The 14845-nt window shown below is 37.5% G+C and overlaps 1 protein-coding gene across 1 annotated transcript in view; it reads left to right on the top strand.

The window, feature by feature from the left end:
* The window catches only part of LOC126368075 (uncharacterized), a 163586-nt gene that overhangs the window by 45859 nt on the left and 102882 nt on the right, over nucleotides 1-14845 (top strand). The window contains exon 2 of the mRNA XM_050011958.1: nucleotides 1052-1190. Within this exon, the coding sequence (XP_049867915.1) occupies nucleotides 1130-1190 (61 nt within the window). The 5' untranslated portion in view covers nucleotides 1052-1129. The remainder of the gene's footprint in view (nucleotides 1-1051; nucleotides 1191-14845) is intronic.

The raw sequence follows: 14845 nt of genomic DNA, 5'->3' as shown, positions 1-14845 counted from the left end.
ACATTTTACTTTTTTAAGACGAAACGAAAGAAAAAGGACTAATTTATTTGAGTCTTTGTTCAAATTGTTATAAATCAGCTTGTGTGATTATTATAAAATTCATTACTTTTATATGTCTTGGCCTTATATGTCTTGAGGAGCTCGATGGCGCAGCGGTTAACGCGCTCGGTGTGCGATTGTTGAAGTTAAGCAACTTTCGCAAAGGCCAGTAATAGGATGAGTGACCACAAATAAGAAGAAATGTTTTCATCTCGAGCTCCTCCGTGCTTCGGAAGGCTCGTTAAGTCGTTGGTCCCGGCTGCATTAGCAGTCGTTAATAACCATCAATCCGCACTGGGCCCGCGTGGTGGTTTAAGGCCCGATCCCCCTATCCATCCATAGGGAAGGCCCGTGCCCCAGCAGTGGGGACGTTAATGGGCTGATGATGATGATATGTCTTGGCAAAACAGGGAATTCGCAAGTTTTTGTATCTTCTTAAACGGGAATCAAACCCTTACTTTCTTGGACTGAAGCCAAGCACAAAATTGACTGAGCTACCGCTACCTCCTTAGTGGTAAATGCATATAAATGCTCGCAAATGTTTATGGTAATTGAGACAATTAAATCGTGGCGAATACAAATGACTTCTTTAGCTCTGTCTAGAATGAAATAAAACGCGGTCAGATATAGTTCCTAGGAACTAATTAGGTGTATAGGTACCTAGCTACTTATTAGTTTCTGCAATATTGCCCTAAAGATAATAAATATATTACCTAGTTTTGTTGTAGTCTTCTTAGTTTTGGTATTGAAGTCATTCCTTTAAATTACATTTTCGGTATTTAACTTTCAGTATTTTATTTGTATACTCCATACCCCCTCCGAGTGATTGAGGGGAGACCTGTGCCCAGCAGTGGGACGTATATAGGCTATTTATGTTATATTTTATTTGTAGCAGTGGTCAAAATTATCGTTTGTGTCTTTCTATCAACACAGGCAGTTTTGTTACATCGCTTTAAATATTGTACTTATCTGTTCTTAAAAAGTAAAATACTAATAAAGTTATTATTTGCAGGGTGTTCCATACGATGAGCGTGCGGCGGCGGTGCGGGCGACGTTCGAACCGGCGCGACTCGCTTGCGCACTGAGCAGCATGGCGGCCACGCAAGCGCACTCGCGCGCTCTGCTGTTTGTCGTCTTGCTGCTGTGCAAAGGTTAGTCCTAGCTTATAATATTCCAAAACACTGAGGGTCAAGTCAAAAGACTTATGTTCCATAACCCGTCTGGATAAATAAGACAAACACGATGCGTATCTATGAGGCGTGTTGATTCGTACGGATTATATGTTAGCGAGTGCATAACATAGGAATAGTTGCCACACTGGTACCAACCTCAGATTTGAGGCCAGGGGGGATAAAAAGGCTTCTTATCAACAATTCATTTAAAAAATCATATTGCAATTTGACATATGCGCGAAATGTCAATAACAATATTGCTTTTTCAGATGAATTGCTTTGATGTGTCTTTTTTGCACACCCCGATCTATGCGTCTGTAATCGTTGAGAGTAAGAGGAATATTGTTCTCTGACTAAAGTGGAGATCCGTCAACGGCATCCATGTCTTCATCAGTAGCGTAGATATCAATACGAGAATACGATACTTAGAGGTATAGTGGACAGTATATTATATACCTATCTATATAATACACTGCCCACTATACCTATAGCATTGCTATTTTTTATAATAATAGTTGCAAGTATGAAGTATATTATGTTACTTATTGTCCATGTGCGTGACTGTGTGTTTGTGGCAAATGACGCGTGTTTGCGTCGCGCGTAAAATTGTTGAGGATAATTTGTGAAATGGACGTGAGTCATCGACAGCGTTTAAAACATCAGCTTTAAGTACTTGTAGCTTAGTGTTATATTTTATTGTACCTACTTACACTTTTTTCTCATTTTGTGGGATAATAATTTTGACAGTAACATGTTATGCTCATTATTATACCTACATACCTCAATTGATTTACATAAAAGGTTTGATGAAAACTTACATTCTTGTTTTTTTTTTTCCTTTTTTCTTATTTTTACTTCTTGTTTTTTTTTATAGTATTAAAATTTATTAAAAATTATTTATATTAATTTATCGACTAAGCTAAAATGTTGTATGAAGAAACTACGAAAGTGTACTATTTTACCTATCTGACGGGTTACGGATTCGTTCAGAAACGCTTCCGTAAAATCACATTTGTCACATCAATAAATGTTTTTCGGAAATGTTAATAACTTTATTGCACAAACACACATTACAAAGATATTTTTGTTAAAATTTATACAATATTATGCGCACAATTTAAGTAAAAACGTTTGTCTTTTTTTTTGTCAAGATAGATTTTACTAGCTTTTAGCCCGCGACTTCGTCCGCGTAGCGTGTTATAAGGCATGACTTTCAAGCATCTAACTTATGCAGTTTAGATTTTTTCATACAAATGTTTTTTCCCGCTAACTCCGGTTCCCGTGGGAATTTTGCAATATCCTGTTGCAACTAAGCTTTAAGTTTACTAAGGTACCTGCATGCCAAATTTCTTTCTAACTTAAGCGGTTTAGATTTTTCATTTAAAAGGATTTTCCCACTAATTCCCGCTCCCTTGGGAATTTCGGGAATTCCTTTCTTAATGCATCTCTACGGTACCTAATCTACGTCCCTTACAAATTTCAAGTGCCTACGTTTAGCCGTTTAGGCTGTGCGTTGATATGTCAGTCAGTCAGTTTCTCCTTTTATATATTTAGATGTCATTACACATAATTATGTACTTACTATTAAACATATTTGAATTCATTATAGTATGATTACAAGAACAACTAGCAAAACCTATATCTTACCTTAAACATAACATGAACGGGTAGGCAGAAGTGTATAGCATTAACACCCGCTCCTCACCAGCCATGTTTAAGTCCCATAGAATTGAGGGCGAGCCTATTGCTATTAACCGGCCGCATATATATGATGAATGAATTGAACTTACCAACATAATATTATTATGTTCAGTCAATTCCCTCGGCGGCGGCTAAAACTGTTTACAAACGCAACCGTGGGTACGGATAAAACACTGTTATTGAACCAGGTATAATACTAGGCTAAGCCGATATTCCGGCTTAAAACAGCGTTTATAGGTACGACGGTTTTCTATTTTACCTGAAACAGTTCGTAAACTGGTAGCGTGGTTTTAAATTATTATGCTATAACGCATGTTACGTAGTATGTTTTTGCAAATGGATTTTCTAATGGATTTGATGATTAGTATCATGTGCTTTGTACTGTGAAATTATTGCCATAATTTCATTAATATTTACATGGTCTATTAATATTTTCTGTATCTACAATAAAATAGACAAAAATGTCCATACAAACTAAAGGACGGAATACACTCAATGAATCAAATGACAACTTTTATGGATATTGTCACATCCCCTCCTCTAATAAAGATAATATAAGCCCTATTATTACATTGTCAAGAACGTTGTAGCCTCCAATCTAATTCTCACATTATTACGTTAATTAGTAGAGGCATTCACTCACACAAGTAAATCCTTAAATAGATTACGGAATACCGATCTATTAAATGTTGAACATTCATACGAATTGAATTCACATTATGTTACCGTACCTATCCTTGCTAATATTATTATTATGAACGCGAAAGTAACTCTGTAACAATTTGGATGAAAAATCACACAACATAGGTCGAAGACAACGCGTAAGTTACTTACCGTGATTGTCTTGGTGTAGGTACTTAGTGCGTTAATGGGTAGATCTTCGAATCGATCTGTCAATCTTATTACGGCTAACGCAAAAAAGTGCTATCTTAGGTTTATTGCAAATACCCAGTTAGAACTTACGTAAGTTGAACTCCGGTGTTCAAAGAACTGCCCTAATCAAAGTCTGCACGGCTTAAGTCGCGGGCGGAACGCAAAACCAGTACCTACCCAAGCTAAAACAAAGGTGGGGATATACCAGGCATACCTTTGGTTCTACTCGCTCAGAAGCCGCTTTGGGCGCTCGATGTGGAATGCTGGTTATGGAGAGTCGAAATCCTTCTTGTAGTCCGTGAATGCAATAATATAACTACTGACTCACAGAGAGAGCTTAAATTATCGATATTACGTGGTTGGCATAATATTTTAATGTATCCATATAATAACATATCATCCCGGCTGTATCCCGAAGGGGTAGGCAGAGGATACACCTCTGCTACAATTATTATAAGTATACAATACAGCCAATCTTCGCCAGCTATGTTTAAATCCCATATGATGGGGGCGAGTCTATTGCCCTTGTTTTATTTATATCTAATAATTAAAGTTAATTCAATTATACAGCTAAAAAGGAGCCATATTAGAAAATAATCCCACCATCCCGCCCGCGTCAAACATACTACTGCGGGGTGGAAGGCAAGAGGGAAACTACTGCTCTATTTTTTCCCAAAAAAGTAGCATGGAGAATGCTACACCGATAAGAGCGTGGCTCTTAAATTAGTGATGATTATGAAATACAAGAAAGATGACTACGGAAAGATGTCACCATTACTAAAAGCTAAGATCGAAATGAAAATTATTTTATTTTTTATTTTATTTTGTTTGGGGAGCTTACAGCTTAATTCACACAATGTTACACTTAGTAGTAAATAAAGGCCAATTGCAAGCTACCACAAATAAAATAATTATACCCAAATGCCTAAATACGCTTTAAAAATATAACCCTGTCTTTGTTGTTGAGCAGTTGGATAAAAAGAGAAATCCGTCATTACCACAAGTAGTAGGTAGCACATAACATAAGTTCACGACTATATCTCAATTGGGGTAGTCACAGGTCTATCCAAGATGAACTAATCCACTGCTCGCCGAGCGTGAATTTATGTACAAGTATTAATCTATATGAAGTAGATAGGTACCTATTAAAGATAGACTCATCATAAGTCTCAATAAGAGACTCATCCAAGCCCCTTCTATCTAATTTAATCTACATACGCCTGATTAAGATTCAAAGTACTCACGAATCTCCAGAGTGGAAGCTTAACCAGAGCAAGTAAGTACATTTTAAGGTTATGTACACTTAAATACTTTGTTAGCGAACTCTCTACATATTTCACGTACAGTAAGACACAAGTATCTTATACATAAAGTACTTACCTTACATGTTATGACAAAATATTATAAAGCGTCATTGTATCCGGAGAAGATGTCGTAATTTTAATGAATAAGTACATAAAATTCTGCCGAAAATTGCTAGATATATGCTGAATGTATTTTCTATCTTGATTGAATTTTTTATGTTAACAATTACAATAAAAAAATGCCGATTCGTAATAACAACGTTCAAAAAGATCAAAAAAAGTTTTCCAATTTGACAATAGTTTCGTTTCAAAGTACTTATTAGGGGTAAGTAATAAAAAATCTCTATAGCAACTTATTACTATTATGTCCAGAACTTTACGTAAATATTAATTTAAGTTTTAGCATACATACATACAATTTACTGCGGTCTGCGTGTATAATTAGGGTGATTATGTATAAACGGATTCGGCTGTTAAAGTTTCATCCGACTATTCCTAGACCATCCATATTTAAAATACTTAATAAAAAAGAAAGGGACGGGTAATATAGATGGGCATAAAACTTATGGAACACACGTCCATTTTAATCAGAAAAAAGCCCTTTAATTCGGCAGAATTATATTGACAGCAAACGTCACATGAGTTGTATATTATTATGAGCGAGATGCCAATTTTATTGAAAAGAGAAGTGTGTCGGATCGAAGCAAATGGAATTCTATAGTCTCTGCTTACCCCGGTGGGAAATAGGCGTGCGTGTTAAAATTAACAGTTGTCAATCATCCATCCCTTTCTTATTCGGCGAATAAGAAAATGACAGGTATAACTTAATATAAAATTAGGATGTGTCTGCAGGAATCGGGACTGTCCATGCAACACAGATGAGAAATATTTTACATACTACTTCATTATGTAGATAACTTTACTAGGATATATGTATTGTATACGTCCTTTATTGTATCTATCTATCTATCTATCTTCTATATCAACACGAGGGTTGTGTGGAGGTTAATCTTTTCTTTGATTTAGGATTGTTGTTGGTCAATTGGAGGTTTCTAGGCCAATAGTTAGAGTTTCGAAGCCGTTCAATTGCCGTTAACAAGGCAAATAATTTTTCTGTTTTAATACTTTTAATGATCTCCAAATGAAACAACAAGTATCAAATATTTATTACTTCTATATTTTTATAAGTATCAAATACTTGTAAACATATCAAGGAAGGAAGAGGAAAATTCAAAATAAAAAGAGGTCTTTAGTGGCTCTCGACAAACTTGGAACGGTTTCTGAGAAGTGCTGGTATTACATACAGTTCTTGTTATTTTTTGGTGTGAATTTCGAACTGAAAATGTCACGAGTTCTAATAAGCGTAGATATACGAATAATATGCATAGGAAGTTTTTTGCTTACTTTAACGTTTTTTTTTCTTAAAATATATTGGATAAAGCGGTCAATTTTCATATGGTTGTGAGAAATATGAAATGGGTTTGTGGAACAGATCAGTGCAATGTTAGAATTTAACACTCGATGCGGAAAGTGAAGTTTGGATATTCAGATTCTTTTTTCATGCATTTGGGTGACAGAACTATAAGTCACCCGAAGACTACCTACAACTACACTTGGTAATCAAGTCATAAGACATCAAGATGTACTTACATTTTTATTGACGTTAAGTAAGTACTTGTTGATTTATTGTACATTTGCTTCGGTATTCACGATATGATCCGACCACATGCGGAGTTCCGAAGGCTCTTACACAGTAAAAGATCGATTCTTATCCTTCGAAATATCACTTCAGTACATCGGTATGCTGTACATCATAGAATATCTATACGTTTAGAATTATGTTCATACGAAATTTATGGTTAGTTTAGTTCAAAGGGACGCTTTCCGGGCTCCGGACAATGGCGGGGGACAGTTACATAGAGTGAACTTAGGTACGACGGATATGCATTCTAGATAAGACGTAATACGGAGCTGGATAGTTGGGACATAAGTAGGTCACTCACTCAATCACTTTATGATCCCTAGTTTGGTTACGACATTAAAGGCTGATCACCTGATTGTCCGAAAGTAAGATCCGTGCATTGTACTAAAGCACGTTAAGCCGTTGGTCCCGGTTACTACTTACTGATGTAAGTATGTAGTCGTAACATGAGCAATGTCAGGGGCCTTTGGCCGCTCAGTAATAACCCTGTCGTCAGGGTTGATGAGTTTGGTGTTCTCCTCACAGCCCACACCTTAAGAAGAAGAGTAGGTGTGCTCTGTAATATAGGTATTATTAAGTATTTGAATATTTCTAAGTATGTTTATCCCATCCGCGTAAGAACTATTCATCCGATCGCGATAAAATTTTTGTATGGTTTATTAAAAATAATAAAAAAAGAACCGCCCATTTGTTATCTCTTCACGTCTATATAGCTGGATCGATTTAGATGAAAATTGGCTCATTGATTGATTGAGACCCAAAACCAAATATAGGGTACTTTCCAGTGACAGACAATACACACCAGAGTAAACACGTGGACGCATTTCCTAGTAACAGTCGGTTTCCTGTAAATAAAGTACATAAATAAAATATTGCGGAATAAAAATGAATACCCAACCGCCCAACACATAGGAATGAATCTCAGTGTGACATCGGGACCATTAGCCAGCCATCTCGTGAGTGAGGGTACAAACAAAGCTTTGACGGTCGGATAATGGCATTATTACCATAAATTTACTAGGCCGTCACATTACAGCCTCTTGGTGGCTATGTCTAGTGTAGATCGGAGGGTAACCAAGGTTGCGGTTACAAATATTGTGGGAAATCTTCGTGTGTTCCCATATTTATGAATTTGAGATAAATTTGCAGACTAAAAACAACAACCTCCGTGGTCTAGTGGTTAGGCTCACGATCTGGAGGTCCAGGTTCGATTCCCGACGGGGACAATGTCGAAATCACTTTGTGAGACTATCCTTTGTTTGGTCACGACTTTTGAGGCTTGAATCACCTGATTGCTTCGTCGCTTCCGTGCTTCGGAGGGCACGTTAAGCCGTTGGTCTCGGCTATTAGCCGTAAAAACACCTCCACCAACCCGCATTGGAGCAGCATGGTGGAGTATGCTACATACCCCCCTCCGGTTGATTGAGAGGAGGCCTATGCCCAGCAGTGGGACGTATATAGGCTGTTTATGTTGCAGACTAAAAATAAAGGATGGATGAAAAAAGTGGTCATTAGGCCTCCTTTGCCGCTCACACCCCTGTTTCACCTGCTGCTGGGTTAATAATACTCATCAGTAGGTGAAACAGGGGTACAAACATTGGGCGAAAGAACTGATGATGAACTTGAAAGTATTTTCTTACAATAGAAAGAAAAAAAGAAACGTGCAAATACAATAAGCATAGGTTCTGAAGGATTTTTGTTTTAATAGCACTCACTCATGGACAGATGGCGTCGTTGTCGGCGTAATGATGATAAAGTTCGGAAAATTCGCATAGACAGGATGAGGGCCCGCTGGTGTTATGGTTTTGTATGCAGTAAGTATCTTACAAAAAGATGAGCCCGCTGGTTTTGTTTTCCATCAATGATTTGAATGTAAGTAATGATAAAATTGCAGCTTATCATATAATATATACATTGGCGGTAAAGTGACTATGGGATTTGAGAAGCAGTAGAGCTATCGTAGCTATTTGCAGTAGTAGTAGTAAAAGAAAGTGGGGTTGCGCCGGCGACAGCGGTTCTTATACAAAATGCGCGTTAGAGCCTTTCCGACCATTCTTATATTCCGTGGTTAACACGCTCGCCTCGTCTTGACTTGACGGGTTTAAGTCCTGCCGAGTCAGACTTTTTCGATATAATTTTCTCTTTAATAATCATACTGAGTTTTAGAGAAGAATCTTAATGGTTTCAATCCTCATTCATCCCTTCTCGGGCATGACGCATCATATCGATCGTCAGCTGGTAGCGCAGTCACAATAGACACGGTTCAACAATTCATTTCCTCACATTAATTATATAGAGGGTATATGCCCGGCAGTCAATAGTTTCATTGATCTTAAGGTCAATCCGCAGCTGAGCTGATTGCGTGCTTGCAATTAAAATCTCAGAGTCACACGCTTCGCATCACCAGTTTCTAGAACTGCAATTTATTAGTATTGCTCAACGTATTTATGCGGACTCTTGTACTATTTACTGTTTCAGTTCCGCATTTGATAACTACTTACTAACTAGCTCGATTTGGTCTTTATGATAAAGAGGTCTTTATGATTACTATAGTTTGTTGTATGTGATCGAGTAAATAGATATAATAATATTATTATAATGAAAAATGCAACTTGAATTAAAAGGTCAATGTGGGGAAGACCGTCTAGTGGCAATAACTACTTGTATATTAAAGGATTATGGCGCTTCCTCTAATTTCTACAAATATAAATAAGATCACATGACTTGTTCGACATACGTATCAAATTTTAGACCAGTTTGCCGATTTTTCCCACATTCACCTTATAGATATGTTTTGTGCCTTCGCCGCTGCTTCGCTTCAATAAAGTATAGAAATACTTATGACCTTTAATAAGGTTAAAATTATCATTTGCGTTGCATATATTTTCTGGTAATTCAAACTTTTGCAACTTATTTAGTATTCCTACATTGCCTACAAGCAGTACTTGCTTAGTTTGGTATGGGTTGCTTTAATTTTTAACTTAATAATTCCAAGTAAGTAATAGTTAGAGCTGTCTGGATACAACCCCTTTAGGCAGCTGCTGGTTCCCACACAAAATTATACGAGGATGTCTGTCCCAGACTTGAAACTTTTGCATTATTGTAATACTTTGTTTATTGCCCATTAAATGGATGTCTAAACTAAAATCTGTCTGCATTATACTTTGAATTAGTAATAGCACATTCATCTCTTCTTCGCCCTAGCGCTAGAGAACACATTCAACAACTTTTATGGTTTTTTAAATGTCCATTTTTTATACTCCATTATTTCATTAACGCATGTCCGTGATACTTGGAGTGTTCTATCTGCGGTCTTCCACGAAATATTCTTCCCCGAATACCTAATCGCACATTTTTCTTTTACTTTGCGCAGTTTAATTGCAAGAAGTCTAGGGACCTCGTAAATTAGGTCCCCGGTATCATCTCTATCTTTTAAGGAAAGGGTCCCGGAGTATCGTCCTCGCCCTCCGCGTCCCTCGCGGCCACAGGGGGGAAGGCAATCAATTAGACGCAGCAAGGGCCCTCTAAATTTTATTGGTAGAATTTAAATAGACAATTTGTTTAAAATAACAATTGTCGAAAGTCGTTAGCGAAGGGCTCACTCAGTAAGCATCTAATGCATTTCACAAATTTTCACTCAGTTAGAAACGAAGATAAAAAGTTCTCCCAAACGAACGTGGATTAAACAAGTCATTGTTTAGAGAGGTTGTAGAGTGAAATAATTTGTGCACGAACATAATTTAAAGGTACATTTCAGCTAAAAAGTTCGTCGCCTAAAATGTTAAACGAAAGATCTTTATTTAAGTATTTGTCCTCTTAAATGTAATTTCTCTTAATGTGGACTACATTAAGTCCTTCACTGCGTCGACGCTATTTTCTAATCACTCTCAATTAGCTCAACAGAAGTGTTACACTGATTTGCACTCTCTTCTTTTTAAGTTCCCAAATAAATTAGAATTCACACGTCTGTATTTTCCCAGATTTTTTCCTTGCCAGGGCGAAACATCTACTGACTTTGCTTTTATTGAAATTACCCACTTCGTCGCGGAAAGAACGAATTAAAATCGCATTAAGAAATCCCGTTCCCGCCTAACTTTTCCCGTCTCTGCAAAGAGTCCCGGTGTATCGGAATAAATGGCCCAAACTTCGTTTATTTATATAGTCTTGTTGAATATTTATGTATTTCGTTCCTAATTTTGCATTCCCATTCACTGGAACCGTCTAACCACCATACTGTGCGACAACTTCCCCGGTCGCTGTTGCTACAAAAAATACGACCAACTTCAGCCTAGAACTCGTATTTGAATAATTAAAGATTCAGTGCCCCAGAGTCAACATTATTTTGTATCGCAGTCCAATAAATAATTATAACTGATAAAAGTAGGAATATGAAAGACGTTTCGTGAAAGTTTTATAATTTAATGAGAACTTACGTAAATATTAACTGCGTTTCCATTAGAATTTTCTCAAAGTTATAAATAAAGTAGGCACTCGTGTCGTTCATATTCTATCACCTGGAAGGTAAGTAATGTTTTTAATGCGTCAAGGGGAATTTCAGCGTTGTAACAGGTCAGATGTTGGTTAATATAAAAAAATGTGAAGCGAGTCACGCCTGTTCGTTGTAGCGAGCTCAAATAGGATAATCGCGTAGTTATTGCCCATGTCGGAATAGACATTAGCCACGCCAACCGCTCGTTTATTTACATGCCATAACCCATAACCCGTAACTCGGTTATGTGGAAATGTCTTACTACCGCGACGCGCTGATGGCTGCAGCCGAAACCTATAAACTGTTGTGTATTGTTTTATAGGCATGCCGATTTTGGTCACGATTTGTGACGTCACTACCTCGTTAACCAGCTTTATTGGGGCTGCGCACACAATAAGTCCGGTACGATCCTACATAGTCTATCTTCAGTCAATATCAGTTACTTACATTAAATGCTTGAATAAGTAGAGTAGTTAGTCTATTATATATAATTTACATAGGTAAGTAATAGTACCCGCTAGTAGCCGCTGGACGCGGGCAGCGCAGGACCGGTCGTCGTGGAGATCCTTGGGGGAGGGCTATGCCTAGCAGTGGGCGTCGTACGGCTGATGAAGTAATAGTGCTTCGGAGGGCACGTTAAGCCGTTGGTCCCGGATATAAGCCGTAAGAACACCGCCACCAACCCGCAGTGGAGCAGCGTGGTGGAGGATTGGGGACAGGCCTGTGCCCAGCAGTGGGACGTATATAGGCTGTATACAGGCTGTCAGGCGACGGAAAATTCCACTTGATATTAACTCAGAATCATGGTCTGAATCATCCCCCTCAGTATTCGTTACGATGTCACTAACTATTGTTTATTATTGCAGTATAGTGTTTTATACTGCAATAATAAACAATAGTATCTTTAAGCGTTCATTTCAGATTTAATATAGATAAATTAATAATTTAATGTCCATATGCACATACGTCATGTCAAAATAAGCCACCAGGTGTCATTTCCATCGCAAAGGTGCCCATGAAACTAGCCGCGTTTCCACCCTGGATATCGAAAAAGAGACAAAGTAAAATTCATAACAAACCTAATAAATCTTTCATTCAAAAATTCCACGACATTAAAAGTCAGCTAATAGTAGGTAACAAACAATCTTTCTGATTCTGCACATGTCAACCCGCTGAACGTTTACCCGCATTTTGAGTTTAGTATTCTTTCCAAGTCCAGATGAATTTCACAGCAGACATTACATATTTTATCCTTGACGGAACGGTCAGAAGGATGTGTTTTAAATTTTTCATATTTCCCCTCGTTATGGTTGCGTTTTCTTGCGGAAATTATACCATTTTGGTATTCTGACCCCGTAATCGTTGATTATAGACGCATAATTGGAGTACGTGACCGACTAACTACAAAGTAAGCACTGTAAAGTTGTGGGGTGTAAAAGAAAAGAACATCGTAAGAAAATATCTAATACGAAAATGAAAGCTGGTTTCAAAACGTAACATGCATATTTTAATAAGGTCCCGTCCGCACTTAAAATGCAACCCGCGGTGTGTCACCTGCACGTACAAGACTGCAATCTGCAACAAAATGAATCAATTTCGATATAAATTCATGAATACAAAGTGGCTTTACCTCGTTTAAAACGGTTCATAGAATAACGATAGAATTGCGCACTGTTTGCAATTTCACTACGAACCAAATTCAAATTTGTTCTACTCTTTCGGCACTAAAGTAAACACAATCACGTTCTAATTCAGCGAAATAAAAAATATTCAGTATTTTACACAGAAAAAGGGTGCTATTACAATACAAATACACTACCAAGATTACGCTGTAGCTGTCTCGGTTGATACTAAGGAACAAATAACTGGAGTTGTTACCATAAAAATACACAACAATATTTTAGACGAGCGTATATTCCGCATCGGAGCGGTATCTCCATACTTTTCACATTACTTATGCATAGAGTAGAGATTGGAACGAGTCGCGTAGTTGTGCCGTCATCGGTATTCAAAGCCACCAGCGCCCGGTTTAACCGCAACCTGTCTTCAACTGATTGTCTACAAACAAAGAATAACAAATCCACAACTACTATATTCAAATTGTTTTCTGACGTATTCAAACAAATATTGATGTCGCATTAGCGTAATTACTACCAATGCACTGCACGTAGGCTGGCGACGTCCAATCACTTCGTATTCAATCAATATGAGTCCATGTGAACCGATATTACCTAATTTTGAAGGGTTTACTTCCTACGCATGTTAATTTTCAAAGAAAACTATCCTGCTATTTTACATCCCGGGTAAGTTGTCGAAGTGGGTTTCTAGGCAGGGTCCGCTTACCTAACCTGAAGATTTGACAGGTCTGGTTTTTTCAGAAGCAATACGGTACATAAAATTTATCTTTGGACTGCAAGTCTTCTGGTGGTATTCGGTTCTGCTCACCCCCACTATTATGTCGGGTATGATTTACGTCTACGTGAGTTATATATGTCTACCTATCTGTGGACGTATAGTTAGGACTTATATATAAAATTTTCACTTGCAATCAACTCAGAATCATGGTCTGAATCATCCCGCTCGATGTTCGTATAGTGTCACCACCAACCAATACGTACTCGTACGGCTACCTGTACGTACTTGTACGGGGTGTGAGTGACATCATAACGAATACGAGTTAATGTCAAGTGGAATTTTCTATCAAATCTAAAAATATAGAATTGAAAATAAATTATACAAAAAAAAAAAACGAAAAATTCATGAATTATGCGGCGGAAAATTCCACTTGATATTAGAACTAAATCATCGCCCTCAGTATTCGTTAATATGTCACTAACACCCTGTATATTGCTTCTAGTGATAAAATTATTGAACGGCTTCAGCTGCTTATCTTCCCGGGAAAGTTGTAAAAACCGAAGGATTGTGTCCCTTTGAAGAAAATTAACCATTACGTGAACGACCATACGGTTCTTAATATCCACAATATCAACTCAAAAGAAGTCATTTAAGTATCAAAACTGACTTGTGGCTCTGTTCTTGCCATTACGGATTACGAAGATAAGAGTTAATTTACGCATTTACCTATATCTTACGGAAAATTTGAGAAATCCGGGCATTATGAATAATGACCGATCTACATAGGGCCAGGGGTTTATAAGGACCTTACGAGTATAACAAAAATAGTACCTACAATTTATTCAATGTTTTATCACTTTTACTAAGATAGAGCGGCCAATATTCATAATGCCCGGTCAAAGTGATTATACATACGTGTACAGTTTTAAGTACATTGTCCAATTGACGCTGGCATTATTCATATTAGCCCGTAACATACACATCAGACACGACGTGTTGCCGTTGGTCTCCTCACAATCAACCGAAGGGGGGTATGGAGCATACTCCACCACACTGCTTCGTTGTGGGTTGGTGGAGGTATTTCGGCTCGCTACAAGTCTTACCAGTAGGCTTTCACTATTATTAGCAAATACGTTCATATATGTCATTGGTGGTTATGTTAACGAGTTATACAATACAATACAAATAACTTTATTACACCAAAATAAAA

This window comes from Pectinophora gossypiella, chromosome 7 (genome assembly GCF_024362695.1).
Source record: "Pectinophora gossypiella chromosome 7, ilPecGoss1.1, whole genome shotgun sequence".
In the NCBI taxonomy this organism is placed as follows: Eukaryota; Metazoa; Arthropoda; class Insecta; order Lepidoptera; family Gelechiidae; genus Pectinophora; species Pectinophora gossypiella.
The sequence above is the reverse complement of the archived record's forward strand: the minus strand, read 5'-3'. Positions and strand labels throughout refer to the sequence as shown.